Source organism: Biomphalaria glabrata, chromosome 2 (assembly GCF_947242115.1).
Source record: "Biomphalaria glabrata chromosome 2, xgBioGlab47.1, whole genome shotgun sequence".
Taxonomy (NCBI): Eukaryota; Metazoa; Mollusca; class Gastropoda; family Planorbidae; genus Biomphalaria; species Biomphalaria glabrata.
Window position 1 is genome coordinate 4,721,109 of NC_074712.1, and position 12,673 is coordinate 4,733,781.

Genomic DNA, 12,673 nt, shown 5'->3' on the forward strand with positions numbered 1-12,673 from the left:
TCTCTTCTATTAAGTCAGGCTAGGTGTTGGGACCTGTTGCCATAGAGAAGGACGGCCGCAGATATTGTCTCGGATGAATGCTTGTATATTTTTATAATCTATTTTTACTGATATATGTTAGTTTGAAAAAGCGCGAATGACCGGAAGTGTGTCAGACTTTATTCGTAACTACAGCTGAACCCATGGACACCTAGACATAATCAGAAACTAAGGTAGTTTCTAGTGAACTATAATTATAGATTTAACATATATATATATATAAGGCTTCTCTTTAAGTTCGAAGATAAATAAGGAATGCAGTATTTTACCGTTGGCTACGCAGCCCCAGCTGCCACCTACCTATTTTGCCATATCCAGCTCAGCTTGCTGGAGATATTTTACAAAGTCTGCGGGATGCACATTTGAGACCAAAAGAAAATCCACGGCCGAGGTATGCAAATCAATTCCGAAAAATACACCCTTTTGACAACTATTCTCTATTAGTAAAAAAATCTGTGCGATTTTCTTAGTGAAGAGGAGGCGATGTGACTGAGCAGTAAAGCGCTTGGCTTCCGACATATGGTAGCAGGTTCGAATCCTGGTAAAGTAGTTTCGAGATTTGTGGGCGTCTCTGAGTCTACTCAGCTCTGATGGGTACCTGACGTTAGTTGGGGAAAAGTAAAGGCGGTTGGTCGTTTTTATGGCCACATGAAACCCTTGATAACCGTAGGCCACAGAAACAGATTACCTTTACATCATCTGCCCTTTAATTCTATACCAAATAAAACATTTTCTAATAACAAATGACAAAGTTATTAAAGCTTAATCATAACAGGGGAGTGATATAGTAATGAGCAAAAAAAAAAAAGAATTCCGTCCATACATGGAAATATTATTACGGAGAGAAAGAGTTAAATCAGACTGTATCTTTTGGTTTGAGGATGCCCTCCATCCCGTTTTGAAGGCGATGCACTGGATGCACTGCTATAAATCGGACCCTGCCTATCACAAACTCTAGGCTATAAAGTTACTAAATATTACAACAAAGTACAATAAAAAAAACACAATACAAAAACTATTACTGTAAGCAAAAACGTGTTTTAAAACTGCAGCACAATTGTTCAGATATAGGGTTTGAAACAACTCTGTCAGTCAGGATGTATCGGCTCTACTCTAATTTCCTCAGTCTTGGCTTCACGTTTAAAACATCTCGTCTGTTTGTACAAGAGTAGGACTCGCTTGGTACAGATGAATGACACGAAGATAGCCATACCTTGAAGTCCATTCAGTACTATAGAAATCAACCTGTCAATATAGAAAAATAATGCATTGTAGATGGAGAATATTATGTGATACAGAACGACATCCGCGTAGGTAAATAGAATTTATAGTTACATTATATAGACCAGTGCTATACAAAGAATGGCCATCCGGCCCTCCGAAATGTTCGCACAAATTGTAGAAAATCACCCCCCACACCCCAAAAAAAAAAAGTTAAAAAAATGTATCTCTACCTACGTAAAGGCCCTCATTTTTTCCCTGATGGATTGGTACATTGACCTTTAACATTTGTGCGTTTATTAAATGGGACTCTGAATGTAGAATCTACCAGAAAAAGTTGAACGGATCTTTACATTTGTGTGGAACTTGATAATGAAACAATATATGATATTTGTAAAGAAAGTAAGGCTGTTTCAAAGAACATCAATTATGTTATTAACATAATAATAACAGAGTCGAATACCATGTCCGCTTAGTATGGCTTTAACACACTGAATGACTACACAGCACACATTTCGTGAACACATTCTTACGGACGAGTTACAAGCACATGTAAACATAAGAACGACAACCGATACAGCATATAATATTTATAACATTCACCCTAAGTTCAAATTGTGCTTACTAGTATTATTGACAATGCAGAATAGTATGACCTGCTGTAACAAATATAACATGATAGATCAAAAAGCGTATTAAAATATAACATGATAAATCAAATATCATATTAAAGTCAAGTAACAAAGTAAAATTGAAGATAATAAAATTAATAAGTGTCATTTTAGTATTGACAAATTGAATGCCAACCTGAGTGTTCTAGTAAGCTGGTGAGCTTTTACGCTTTATTGAACACAAATATGAGCTCATTCGTGGTTTGAGCCGCTAGTAAAAGATTTTTAAACTACGCTTTGGAGGATTGATGGAAATATTCACCAAAAAGAGACAAGAAAAAAATGAGTCGGTGGTAAAGGTAGCTACACTGTTGTTCTCGTTTTTAAGTAGAGAAATGAAGCCTTTTTGTTGACGCTTATAAAGAAGATTAACTTCAAATATCCCATTAAATAATGAAGTACTAGATTCACGGGTTTCCATTCTTATCAAATAGTTTCAGGTCAATTTCATTTCGTTTTTGTATCTTTTTTTTTTATGTGTCCCGCGACACGAGTGTCGGAAATTAAAATGGCCCGCAGGTCGGATTAGGTTGAGCATTACTGATATAGACTGACTTGTTTATTATGTGTACATTAGTTGATTTCCGAATGAGCTGCTGTTCGATAGTTTGAGAAAATTTCTATCAAAATCATACCTTAGGAAATCATTACCCAAAGCAGCAGCCACAATAGTGACTGTCCAGAAAGCTCCGGTGACAGAAGATATCATCAGATAGATGTGGCACTCATTGTCCCGCTCGTTTTTCTTGAAGATAGGCTGTAACTTACGCACACTGTGACTCTTGTTTACAGCAACGGTGAAAAGCACGACATTGGTCAGCGTGACTAGAGACAGAGGCCATACCAATGTAAGACCTGGTATGGAGGATACACAGAATTAGTGGCTAGAGAGGTAACGACCCTGGAATTGTGTGACGTAGTATAAAAGATTACCTCGAGGGGTCTGAAGTTCGAATCCCAGAAAGACTGATATTTTGAACTTTGGTTTTAGAGCTCTTTTCTAAGACCACACTTCTCTAATGGCTACCTGACATAGGTTCGAGCAGAAAAGGTTGATTTGTCGTTGTGCTGGCTACATGACACCCTCATTAACATTCGACTATAGAAACAGGAGATCTTTATATCATTTTCCCCATAGGTAGGAAGTTTTGGAAATGGTCACTTAACATTTTTTTATTTGTTCACGAGTTGAATGTATCTTATCTTATATATTACAGACGTTACTTTAAAAAAAGAAGATAATTACGTCCTACGCATTTCATGTGTCAATCTGGTCATGTGGTGAAATAAATTTAAAAAATTAGGTAAGAAGTTCAAATTATTTAATTATATATAATTATAAATATCTGTTCCATTAATATTTCTTTCTCTCTCTCTCTCTCTCTCTCTCTCTCTGTATATATATATATATGATATATAGTATGATGAGTAGTTAACAGATTCTTTTAAAATTAAAGAAATTAAAGACACTTTTAAGTCTCCCACTTATCTAATAACAGTTTTGCAAGTATTGAAATAAAGCTATCAATTATTTTCATTTAAGACATCTTACCTACAAGTAAAGTAGTATTTAAGAAGCAACTAAATCGTCCGTAACCTATTTCCTTTCCTGCTGATGCCAAATAACTGCCAACAACGGTGGTCAAGATGATGGCTGAAGGACAGGTCAGTGAAAACAAGATTTTCTTCCAGAACTTCAACCTGTCCTGCTGTGACGAGGTTCTGCTGGTGTTGGAAGTAAAAACTTGAAACATGTGGTAACTGCAGAGGAAACTCCAGGAGAACATCCACAGCCACATGAAGTGAGTCAACACACCAAGGACTGTACACATTGTGCTCGACCTGAAGCTAAGGTCAAAGGTTAATTAATATACTTCGAATTTATTAAAGTAATGATACGAACGAAAATAACTTTTTTTTTTTAATTTTTATTTTTTGTGGGGCCTGTCAGTTTGTGGCGCACACACCCCCCCCCTCTTTCTAAGGTTGCTCCCCCTTGCCCTCCCCTCACTACGTCTCTGGGGCAGATGATAATAATCTCGTCTGTTTCTTTGACCAACGGTTAACGAGCAGGATGTCATGTGTCCAGACAAAGCGCCAACTTCCTTTACCTTCCTCAACTAAAGCCACGTACCCATTAGAGTTGGGTGGTCTCGGGGCGCAATAAGAATCCCAATTTTTTTTTTTTAAATTCCCAATCTTCACCGAGATCGAACCCTGGAACCCAGCTAAACCACTCAGCCACCGAGCCCAATGTAAGGTGGTATTAAAAGTCAACTTTTTAGAAGTAATACGATACAGGTCAGTTGATGAATTCAGGCCCAGCTTGTTTTTTTGGGGAATGCCCCAGGAAATGCGGAAGAAATGGAATTTAAAAAAAAAAATCAAAGCTAATATATACATAACAAAATTAATAATTATAATAATAATAAGTCTTGTCCTAGAGTCCGAAAACCTGGGCATTATCTGTGGGCAAAATGATGACACCCTCACATCAGCCCCACCCCCCGACAAATACCGATACAGGTTGGGGTCAGCGGTGTCACAGGCTCTGCCTGGGTATCAAATTGAGTACTGCCAATTGCCCAAGGATCGGAAGGGTTGACTTCCAAAGCCTTGCCCATGATTGGGCATAGCTGCAAGGCAGCACAGGTTTGATTTTAGATGTTTCCTTCTCCTAGAACCCTGGATACCGACCCCCTACTTCCCGAGGCTTACTGATTTAGGCGTCAGTTACGCGCCTTCGCCTCTTCTCCTGTTAGTGTTCTCCCGGACGTAATATCTGAGCCAAACGTGAAGGTCAGGAATCGAACTGGTTGTTACAGGCATTTTGAGACGCATGCCACTAGGAAGCATTTTATAGGTAGGCAGTCGAGTGCTTATATCTATTACCACTTCCGGCAATAATAACTGTTACGTGCGCATCTTAGTGTAAATATGAAATGGTGCGAATGCGTGTTAAAAGGAAAAGAAGAACCAAAATGAAGGAATATGAACAAGAAAGTGTTTTCAGTGTTAATAAAGATTAAAGTATTTATAAACTGTGATTTGTCATTTCCATGTCTAAAGAGTCTCATCCAATATGAAGACGTAACAACAACCTTAAGGAATGACATGTAGGCCTATAATAATACTAATTCAGATAAAAAAGAGAAGAACTGACATTAACTATTGCTCTCTTTCGTTGAACTGTTTTTACTTACATATGGGAGGTAATCAGCAGACAAACTTGAGCCAAGAGAAGACTACTGCTGAGAAACATGTTATTCAGACCGGCCTCTGTTCTTAGTTCACTAAACAGGACATAGGTCATCAAGGTCAGAACCAGACAAAGTATCGAAGCTGAAGAACACGCTATAGAAACAATATACTCAGCCAGAGAGGTTCCAGCCAGCTCCCTGTTGGTGCCTTCCAATACATCTTCTTTGAACATCTTCAGTTTACTGTTCAGCAAATCTTCACATACGTTCAGTTCGCCATCTTGACCAATGTCTACCATGTTCAGATCTGCAGTGTCTGTGATACGTATCTTAGTCCCGTTAAAATCTATAGTTAACGTAATGTCTGGCGGTATTACATCGTCCCTGACATCTGTCTGATATTGTTCTGGTTCAAACCGAACAAATCTGCATATTAGTACGTGATTTACTTTGATATAGTCGACTTTCAGGCCAGTAATAAAACTCTCACTTTTATATTCAGCATGTAAATAGACAGTCTGACTTTGATTAATGAGGTTTTGCGCTACTGAGTTTTCAACAACAAATTGTGGCAACATCTGAATCGGTTTTACTATCAACTTGGCGTTTTCAAAGTTTTGAACTGAAATATTCCCATACATCAAATGATTCAGAATTAGTACATCTAAATCATTTTGAGTTATGTTTTGATGGGCGAATAGAAGACATTCCATCCAAAATATTGCAGGGAACTTTAAAAATGGAATCGAGTTGGTATCTACTAGTCCTCTTACGTCCAGTGTGTAACTGTTGCTGAATTCTTCAACCATTTCTTGGATCTGAAACAACAAGAAAGAACAGATGTGAATTATCCTTTTTAGCTGAAGTAGTAAAAAGAATAAGCATGAATATTATTTCTCAATTTTGTATTTTATCGTATGTGGATCTTTGGAATGATTAAATTGCTGAACACTGAACTAGAATATCTGCTAAATTTTGAAATATTTCTGCATCAAACCTATATCTGATAACAGATACCTTTAAAATCATTAAGTTGAAAGTTTTCTTGGCAAATATGCCTGCCAGCCCTAAGCTGTCACTTGGAATAGGTTGAAGCCAGAGACGCAGACGATAGCTCAAGCCTTTGATTTCTTCAACTTTTACTGTACATTTACCATCAAGGAATTCTTTACCTGGGCCACACAAGAGGGGATGACAGTCTCCCTGTAAAACAAGAAATATATGTGCTGATTAAACCTGTAGAAAGATAATGATTATAATAGGTGTATTGGCGCTGTTGTTCTTTACCAAAATCTAGACATTGAAACGGATACAATTTGAGAATAACTATTACTGTATGAGAGTTTCAATCAGAGAATCAACGACTAATCAGAAAACCAACGAGAAAAGAAATTCGTTATTGCAGTTAAACTAATATATCGACATTACTTTCTGTAAGTTAAACTATTGAAGTAAAATGGTATAAACGCCATTATATAGTTCGTCCATCGTGGTTCCACGATGAGCACTTTTGTCACCTAGAGGGCTGAGGGCTTCGCACTGAGGTTTAGCGCCTCCTCATGTGGCTGGTGAGACCTTTTTTGAGCTTTGAATGACATTACTTTTTTAGTCAAAAGCTAGTATTTTCTTTTTTCCAACTAAGTTTAAGTTGACGCCTTCAATCGATTACCCACCAATCAAACAGCATCATTCTAGTTGGTTTATTCTAAATGTAATTTGAAATTTTTCACTCAGTAGACATGAGGAAATGTCATGGGCGTAGCTAATGGGGGAAAGTATTGGCTTCAACCCACCACCACGAAAAAAATTTAGCTTCGCCTATGAGAAAGATAATCATCGTTTTTTGTGTATAATAACACGCTTGACAGCACACAACAACGACTGACCAGCTGTACGTCAATTGTCCGAATTATTCGGTCATGTTAGAGGCGCGATGGCTGAGTGGTAAAGCGCTTGGCGTCCGAAGCAGGTGGACCCGGGATCATATCATGGTCAAGACTGAACTTTTTTTTATTTATTTCGAGAGCCAATGAAATGTTTAATTTCGGACTCCTTAAGTCCAATCGTAATGACATTAGTTTGGGAAAAGTAAAGGCAGTTGGTCGTTAAGCTGGCCACATGACACCATGCTAACCGTCAACCACAGAAACCGATGACCTTTACATTGCCATTCAGATCGCAAGGTCTGAAATGGGAACTTTATTGTACTATTCGGCACACATTGTGGGTGATTCTTCTAGATAACCTCGATTTGAACAAACGAAGGTGGCATTTTAGGAAGATTGTAGAATGTATCATTTGTGACGCAAAGAATCCAGAAGAAATATTTGTACTACTTAAGATACTACTTAAGAAGTGTAGAGCTATCCAGGGGGAGGATTAGTCATTGATCGCTGTTCATTAGTCATTGTTCATAGTCTTCAACCATTGGTCACTAGTCATTAGCCATTATTCCAAGTATTTTATATTCTGTAACTGATCAGTCTGTTTTAATGTGCTTTGTATATTCAGTTCCCATCGTACAAGACACTCATATTTAGTGTTACTTAATTTATTAAAGTGATTTTTAACGAGACCAGAAAGACACAAAGATAAGGGCACATTCATCGTTCCATTTGCTAGGACAAGTTTGTACAAAAGCTCCTTCTTCCCTAGTGCTATAATCTGTTAGACACCTTATTTATATAGGTTAGTTATTTTAGTTATTTAGCGACGCACCATAGTAGACGCATATTGAACGGGACTAGTGACGTTTGGGATATGTTGGGTTAGAGACAGGAAAATCAGTTAGCGATATAACATTACAGGGTAACGACGTGTTTAGTGACAGAGACTTCTACTGTGGCCTTTTCTGTTAGACACCTTATTTATATAGGTTAGTTATTTTAGTTATTTAGCGACGCACCATAGTAGACGCATATTGAACGGGACTAGTGACGTTTGGGATATGTTGGGTTAGAGACAGGAAAATCAGTTAGCGATATAACATTACAGGGTAACGACGTGTTTAGTGACAGAGACTTCTACTGTGGCCTTTTATCAGAATAAATCCATGTGAACTTGTTCATCAGTGTTGACTACATCTCTTCACTTGTTAAAAACAGATGTACTTGTTTTTGTCTGACTTGTTGGTCAACTACACGTAATACACCCGAACAATTACACCCAAACGATTGCAGAGTAATTGGTTGACTTCAAGACAGCCTGAATAAGCAACATCACAAAGAACATGAAATGGGTTGCCTGAGCTAGCCAGGAAAACCAATGCCTTTGGAGAATATAAGTCATTCGTAAACATGCATGACTAAATGCATGACGCGTAGGACGTAATCACCTTCTTTGTAGAAAAAGAGACCATCAATGTTGAGTCAGTGTTGAGGCCTGCTATAACAAATGGTCTCCACTGCCCACAGGCTGCTACTCCGTTGGTCAGTGTTGAGGCCTACTTTAACAAATGGTCTCCACTGCCCACAGGCTGCTACTCCGTTGGTCAGTGTTTAGGCCTGCTATAACAAATGGTCTCCACTGCCCACAGGCTGCTACTCCGTTGGTCAGTGTTGAGGATTACTATAACGAATGGTCCGGAATGGTCTCCACAGCCAACAGGCTGCTACTAAGCAGGTGAGTGTCGAGGCCTACTGAAACTAATGGTCTCGGTTTGAAAGCATTAAACTCAAGAACGACTCATTGTTGTTGTTCTTATGTGTAGCCTGGTAGCGAGTTGGAATACTTTTATAATAAGGCTTGTCTTCGAGTCGAAAGACTAGTAAGGAAAGCAGTATTTCCCGTGGATGCGCAGCCCCAGATGTGACCTACATATTTTGCCACACCCAGTGTAAACATAACCATTGTCCGCAGGCGGTTTATTTGATTTTCTTTTCGCCGTCTGCGTCTATCCTTGGCAGCGGATTTTCTTTTGTATCCCGCGGCTTCGTGAGCGACCTCCAGCTGTTCAGTTCTGAAGCCGCAAACAGGTGCTCTCTTCTATGTCAGCTAAGGCAAGTTGGCGCCTAAGCTGGGCGCCGCCCCTCAAGGGGCCGTTACATAAATGGCGTGTTTCGCACGGTTAGCCTGGTAAAGAAAAAAATGGCGGAGGTCCCGGTGTCTCTAGTCCGCGAGTCCGGTGTGTCCGTGTCCACCGGAAGTGAACACAAAACTAAACCTTAGGTTTAACCTCGAGTCTCACCCCTTTGCAAGATAGAGTGGCGTGAAGGAGGAACACACTCCTCACTTCAGGCCGGTGGAAGAGTGCTCATGTTCGCTTTTGCTGGCCTTAGAGTTCCAAGTGCGATGCACAGCTTTACATTACAATATCAGATGATCTTTGAAGCGTTTCCGTGGGGTACCGTCGAGCACATTTATAGGCACCTTCGAATCAGCTTATGTCATATAATTGTAGAGACAATACATCAATCTTCAAAATATAAACGTGACAATGATTAAGTTTAATCTCTTTCGTATTAAGGTAGCCACGATTACTAAAGGAACCCCCATTGCAGCATTGCTACTATTCCGCTGTGTAAAATGCAGATACATCTTAGAAATCCAAGCGATTAATGGAAAAATGTGTCTCATATAAATGAGTGAATAAGAAATAAAGTTAATAAAGTGAGATATATATTAAAAAGAACTTTCATTGCCCATCAATTAGGCAATTTAAGCTTCAAAATAAAGCAATTTACGATTTCAAATTACACTGAAATAGAATACTTCTACTTTCTGGTACATGTTAACCAGTAGATATTTTAAAAGGGTAAGAGGAAGAAGATTTTATTTAAATAACAGATTCAGTAAATTTTACTTACATTCATCGATGGCCATTCATTGACTGAACATTGTGAGGCTGGGATTGAAGAAACTGTGATAGGGCCTGTCTTTTCTATTCTGTTACGTGAACTTGGATCTAGTAGCAGGGAAAATGGCAGCGGTTTGTTTGGAAACACTTTAGTTTCGCATATACACTGTGTATAGGTCCTTGGGGATTCAAGCTTGAAAAATGTATTAATGCGATCAATCAATTTCTATTTAATGACTTTATTTTTATGTAAAGAAAAATATGGCTTTTATATAGCGCTATTTTCATGCTCATAGCATGCTCAGAACGTAATAGTCCAATCTCAATTCTGGACCAGGATGCTGAGGGGAGATCATCATAAATACGTCAAGTCATCGCAAAGTGGGAGACTTTTGTCAGTCAAGACAAGAACAGAGCGGTACAAAAACTCGTTCGTTCCTTATTCGGTCAGACTATATCAACGCCACAATTTGATCAGGAAACATGAAAAGAACCAAGATGCCTGTGTGCAGTCGCTGAATGAAATCTTTTTGTTGTGTCTGTTCCATTTTTTGTGTATGTTTTCTGTTGGGTTGTCTTTATATGAGAAAAGAGTCCTTATATTCACAACAAATCTCCAAAAAGATCAATAAAGCAGTCTTAGTCTTAGTCTTAACACATAGACAGTAGATAAAATAGTACTTGCCCAGTCGCAGATTGCACAGAAGATATTTGTGTAATATAAATGTGTCACCAAAGAGAAAACGACGAACTCATTGCCGAATTGGCCTGTCTCACAAGCTCTAACTACTTCAGGGTTGGCAATGAAAGTGTATTTGCTTCTGCAGTAGTCAAACGGTACTTCTCTGCACAATATGAAAATGAACAAATGAATTAGGTAATGATTAGATCTAGGAATGCGATATCGACATTCACGGCTGGGAAGCACTAGCTCTCGATAGCTCCTCATGGCGTGAAGCTGTGAGTCTCGGAGTCTCAAGATCTGAGCCAAGAAGAGTAGCAAGTGTGAAAGAGCGCCGAACCAACAAAAAAACCGAGAGAAGAAGCAGGCCTATCTGCAACTGACCAAACCCACCCATCCCACGTGTGCGGCAGGATTGGACTTTACAGTCATCTTCGAGTCCTTAGGAAATGAGAAATGTGCTCATCTTCGAGTCCTTAGGAAATGAGAAATGTGCTCATCTTCGAGTCCCTAGGAAATGAGAAATGTGCTCATCTTCGAGTCCTTAGGAAATGAGAAATGTGCTCATCTTCGAGTCCTTAGGAAATGAGAAATGTGCTCATCTTCGAGTCCTTAGGAAATGAGAAATGTGCTCATCTTCGAGTCCATAGGAAATGAGAAATGTGCTCATCTTCGAGTCCATAGGAAATGAGAAATGTGCTCATCTTCGAGTCCCTAGGAAATGAGAAATGTGCTCATCTTCGAGTCCCTAGGAAATGAGAAATGTGCTCATCTTCGAGTCCTTAGGAAATGAGAAATGTGCTCATCTTCGAGTCCTTAGGAAATGAGAAATGTGCTCATCTTCGAGTCCTTAGGAAATGAGAAATGTGCTCATCTTCGAGTCCTTAGGAAATGAGAAATGTGCTCATCTTCGAGTCCCTAGGAAATGAGAAATGTGCTCATCTTCGAGTCCTTAGGAAATGAGAAATGTGCTCATCTTCGAGTCCCTAGGAAATGAGAAATGTGCTCATCTTCGAGTCCCTAGGAAATGAGAAATGTGCTCATCTTCGAGTCCCTAGGAAATGAGAAATGTGCTCATCTTCGAGTCCCTAGGAAATGAGAAATGTGCTCATCTTCGAGTCCTTAGGAAATGAGAAATGTGCTCATCTTCGATTCCTTAGGAAATGAGAAATGTGCTCATCTTCGAGTCCCTAGGAAATGAGAAATGTGCTCATCTTCGAGTCCTTAGGAAATGAGAAATGTGCTCATCTTCGAGTCCCTAGGAAATGCGAAATGTGCTTATCATCGAGTCCTTAGGAAATGAGAAATGTGCTCATCTTCGAGTCCCTAGGAAATGAGAAATGTGCTTATCATCGAGTCCTTAGGAAATGAGAAATGTGCTCATCTTCGAGTCCTTAGGAAATGAGAAATGTGCTCATCTTCGAGTCCCTAGGAAATGAGAAATGTGCTCATCTTCGAGTCCTTAGGAAATGAGAAATGTGCTCATCTTCGAGTCCCTAGGAAATGAGAAATGTGCTCATCTTCGAGTCCCTAGGAAATGAGAAATGTGCTCATCTTCGAGTCCTTAGGAAATGAGAAATGTGCTCATCTTCGAGTCCCTAGGAAATGAGAAATGTGCTCATCTTCGAGTCCTTAGGAAATGAGAAATGTGCTCATCTTCGAGTCCTTAGGGAATGAGAAATGTGCTCATCTTCGAGTCCTTAGGAAATGAGAAATGTGCTCATCTTCGAGTCCTTAGGAAATGAGAAATGTGCTCATCTTCGAGTCCTTAGGAAATGAGAAATGTGCTCATCTTCGAGTCCCTAGGAAATGAGAAATGTGCTCATCTTCGAGTCCTTAGGAAATGAGAAATGTGCTCATCTTCGAGTCCTTAGGAAATGAGAAATGTGCTCATCTTCGAGTCCTTAGGAAATGAGAAATGTGCTCATCTTCGAGTCCCTAGGAAATGAGAAATGTGCTCATCTTCGAGTCCTTAGGAAATGAGAAATGTGCTCATCTTCGAGTCCCTAGGAAATGAGAAATGTGCTCATCTTCGAGTCCCTAGGAAATGAGAAATGTGCTCATC

At 39.2% G+C, this 12,673-nt stretch overlaps 1 protein-coding gene across 1 annotated transcript; it reads right to left on the minus strand.

Moving 5' to 3' along the window:
- Positions 1–1,083: 1,083 nt before the first annotated feature.
- Positions 1,084–10,063, minus strand: LOC106058906 (adhesion G protein-coupled receptor E4-like). Its single transcript, XM_056018814.1, has 6 exons — positions 9,937–10,063; positions 6,149–6,334; positions 5,135–5,949; positions 3,484–3,779; positions 2,567–2,786; positions 1,084–1,284 (listed from the first exon to the last, which is right to left on the minus strand). The coding sequence occupies exons 1-6, from the start codon at positions 9,940–9,942 to the stop codon at positions 1,128–1,130; spliced, it is 1,680 nt and encodes a 559-aa protein (XP_055874789.1). The 5' UTR covers positions 9,943–10,063; the 3' UTR covers positions 1,084–1,127.
- Between the last annotated feature and the right edge of the window lie 2,610 nt (positions 10,064–12,673).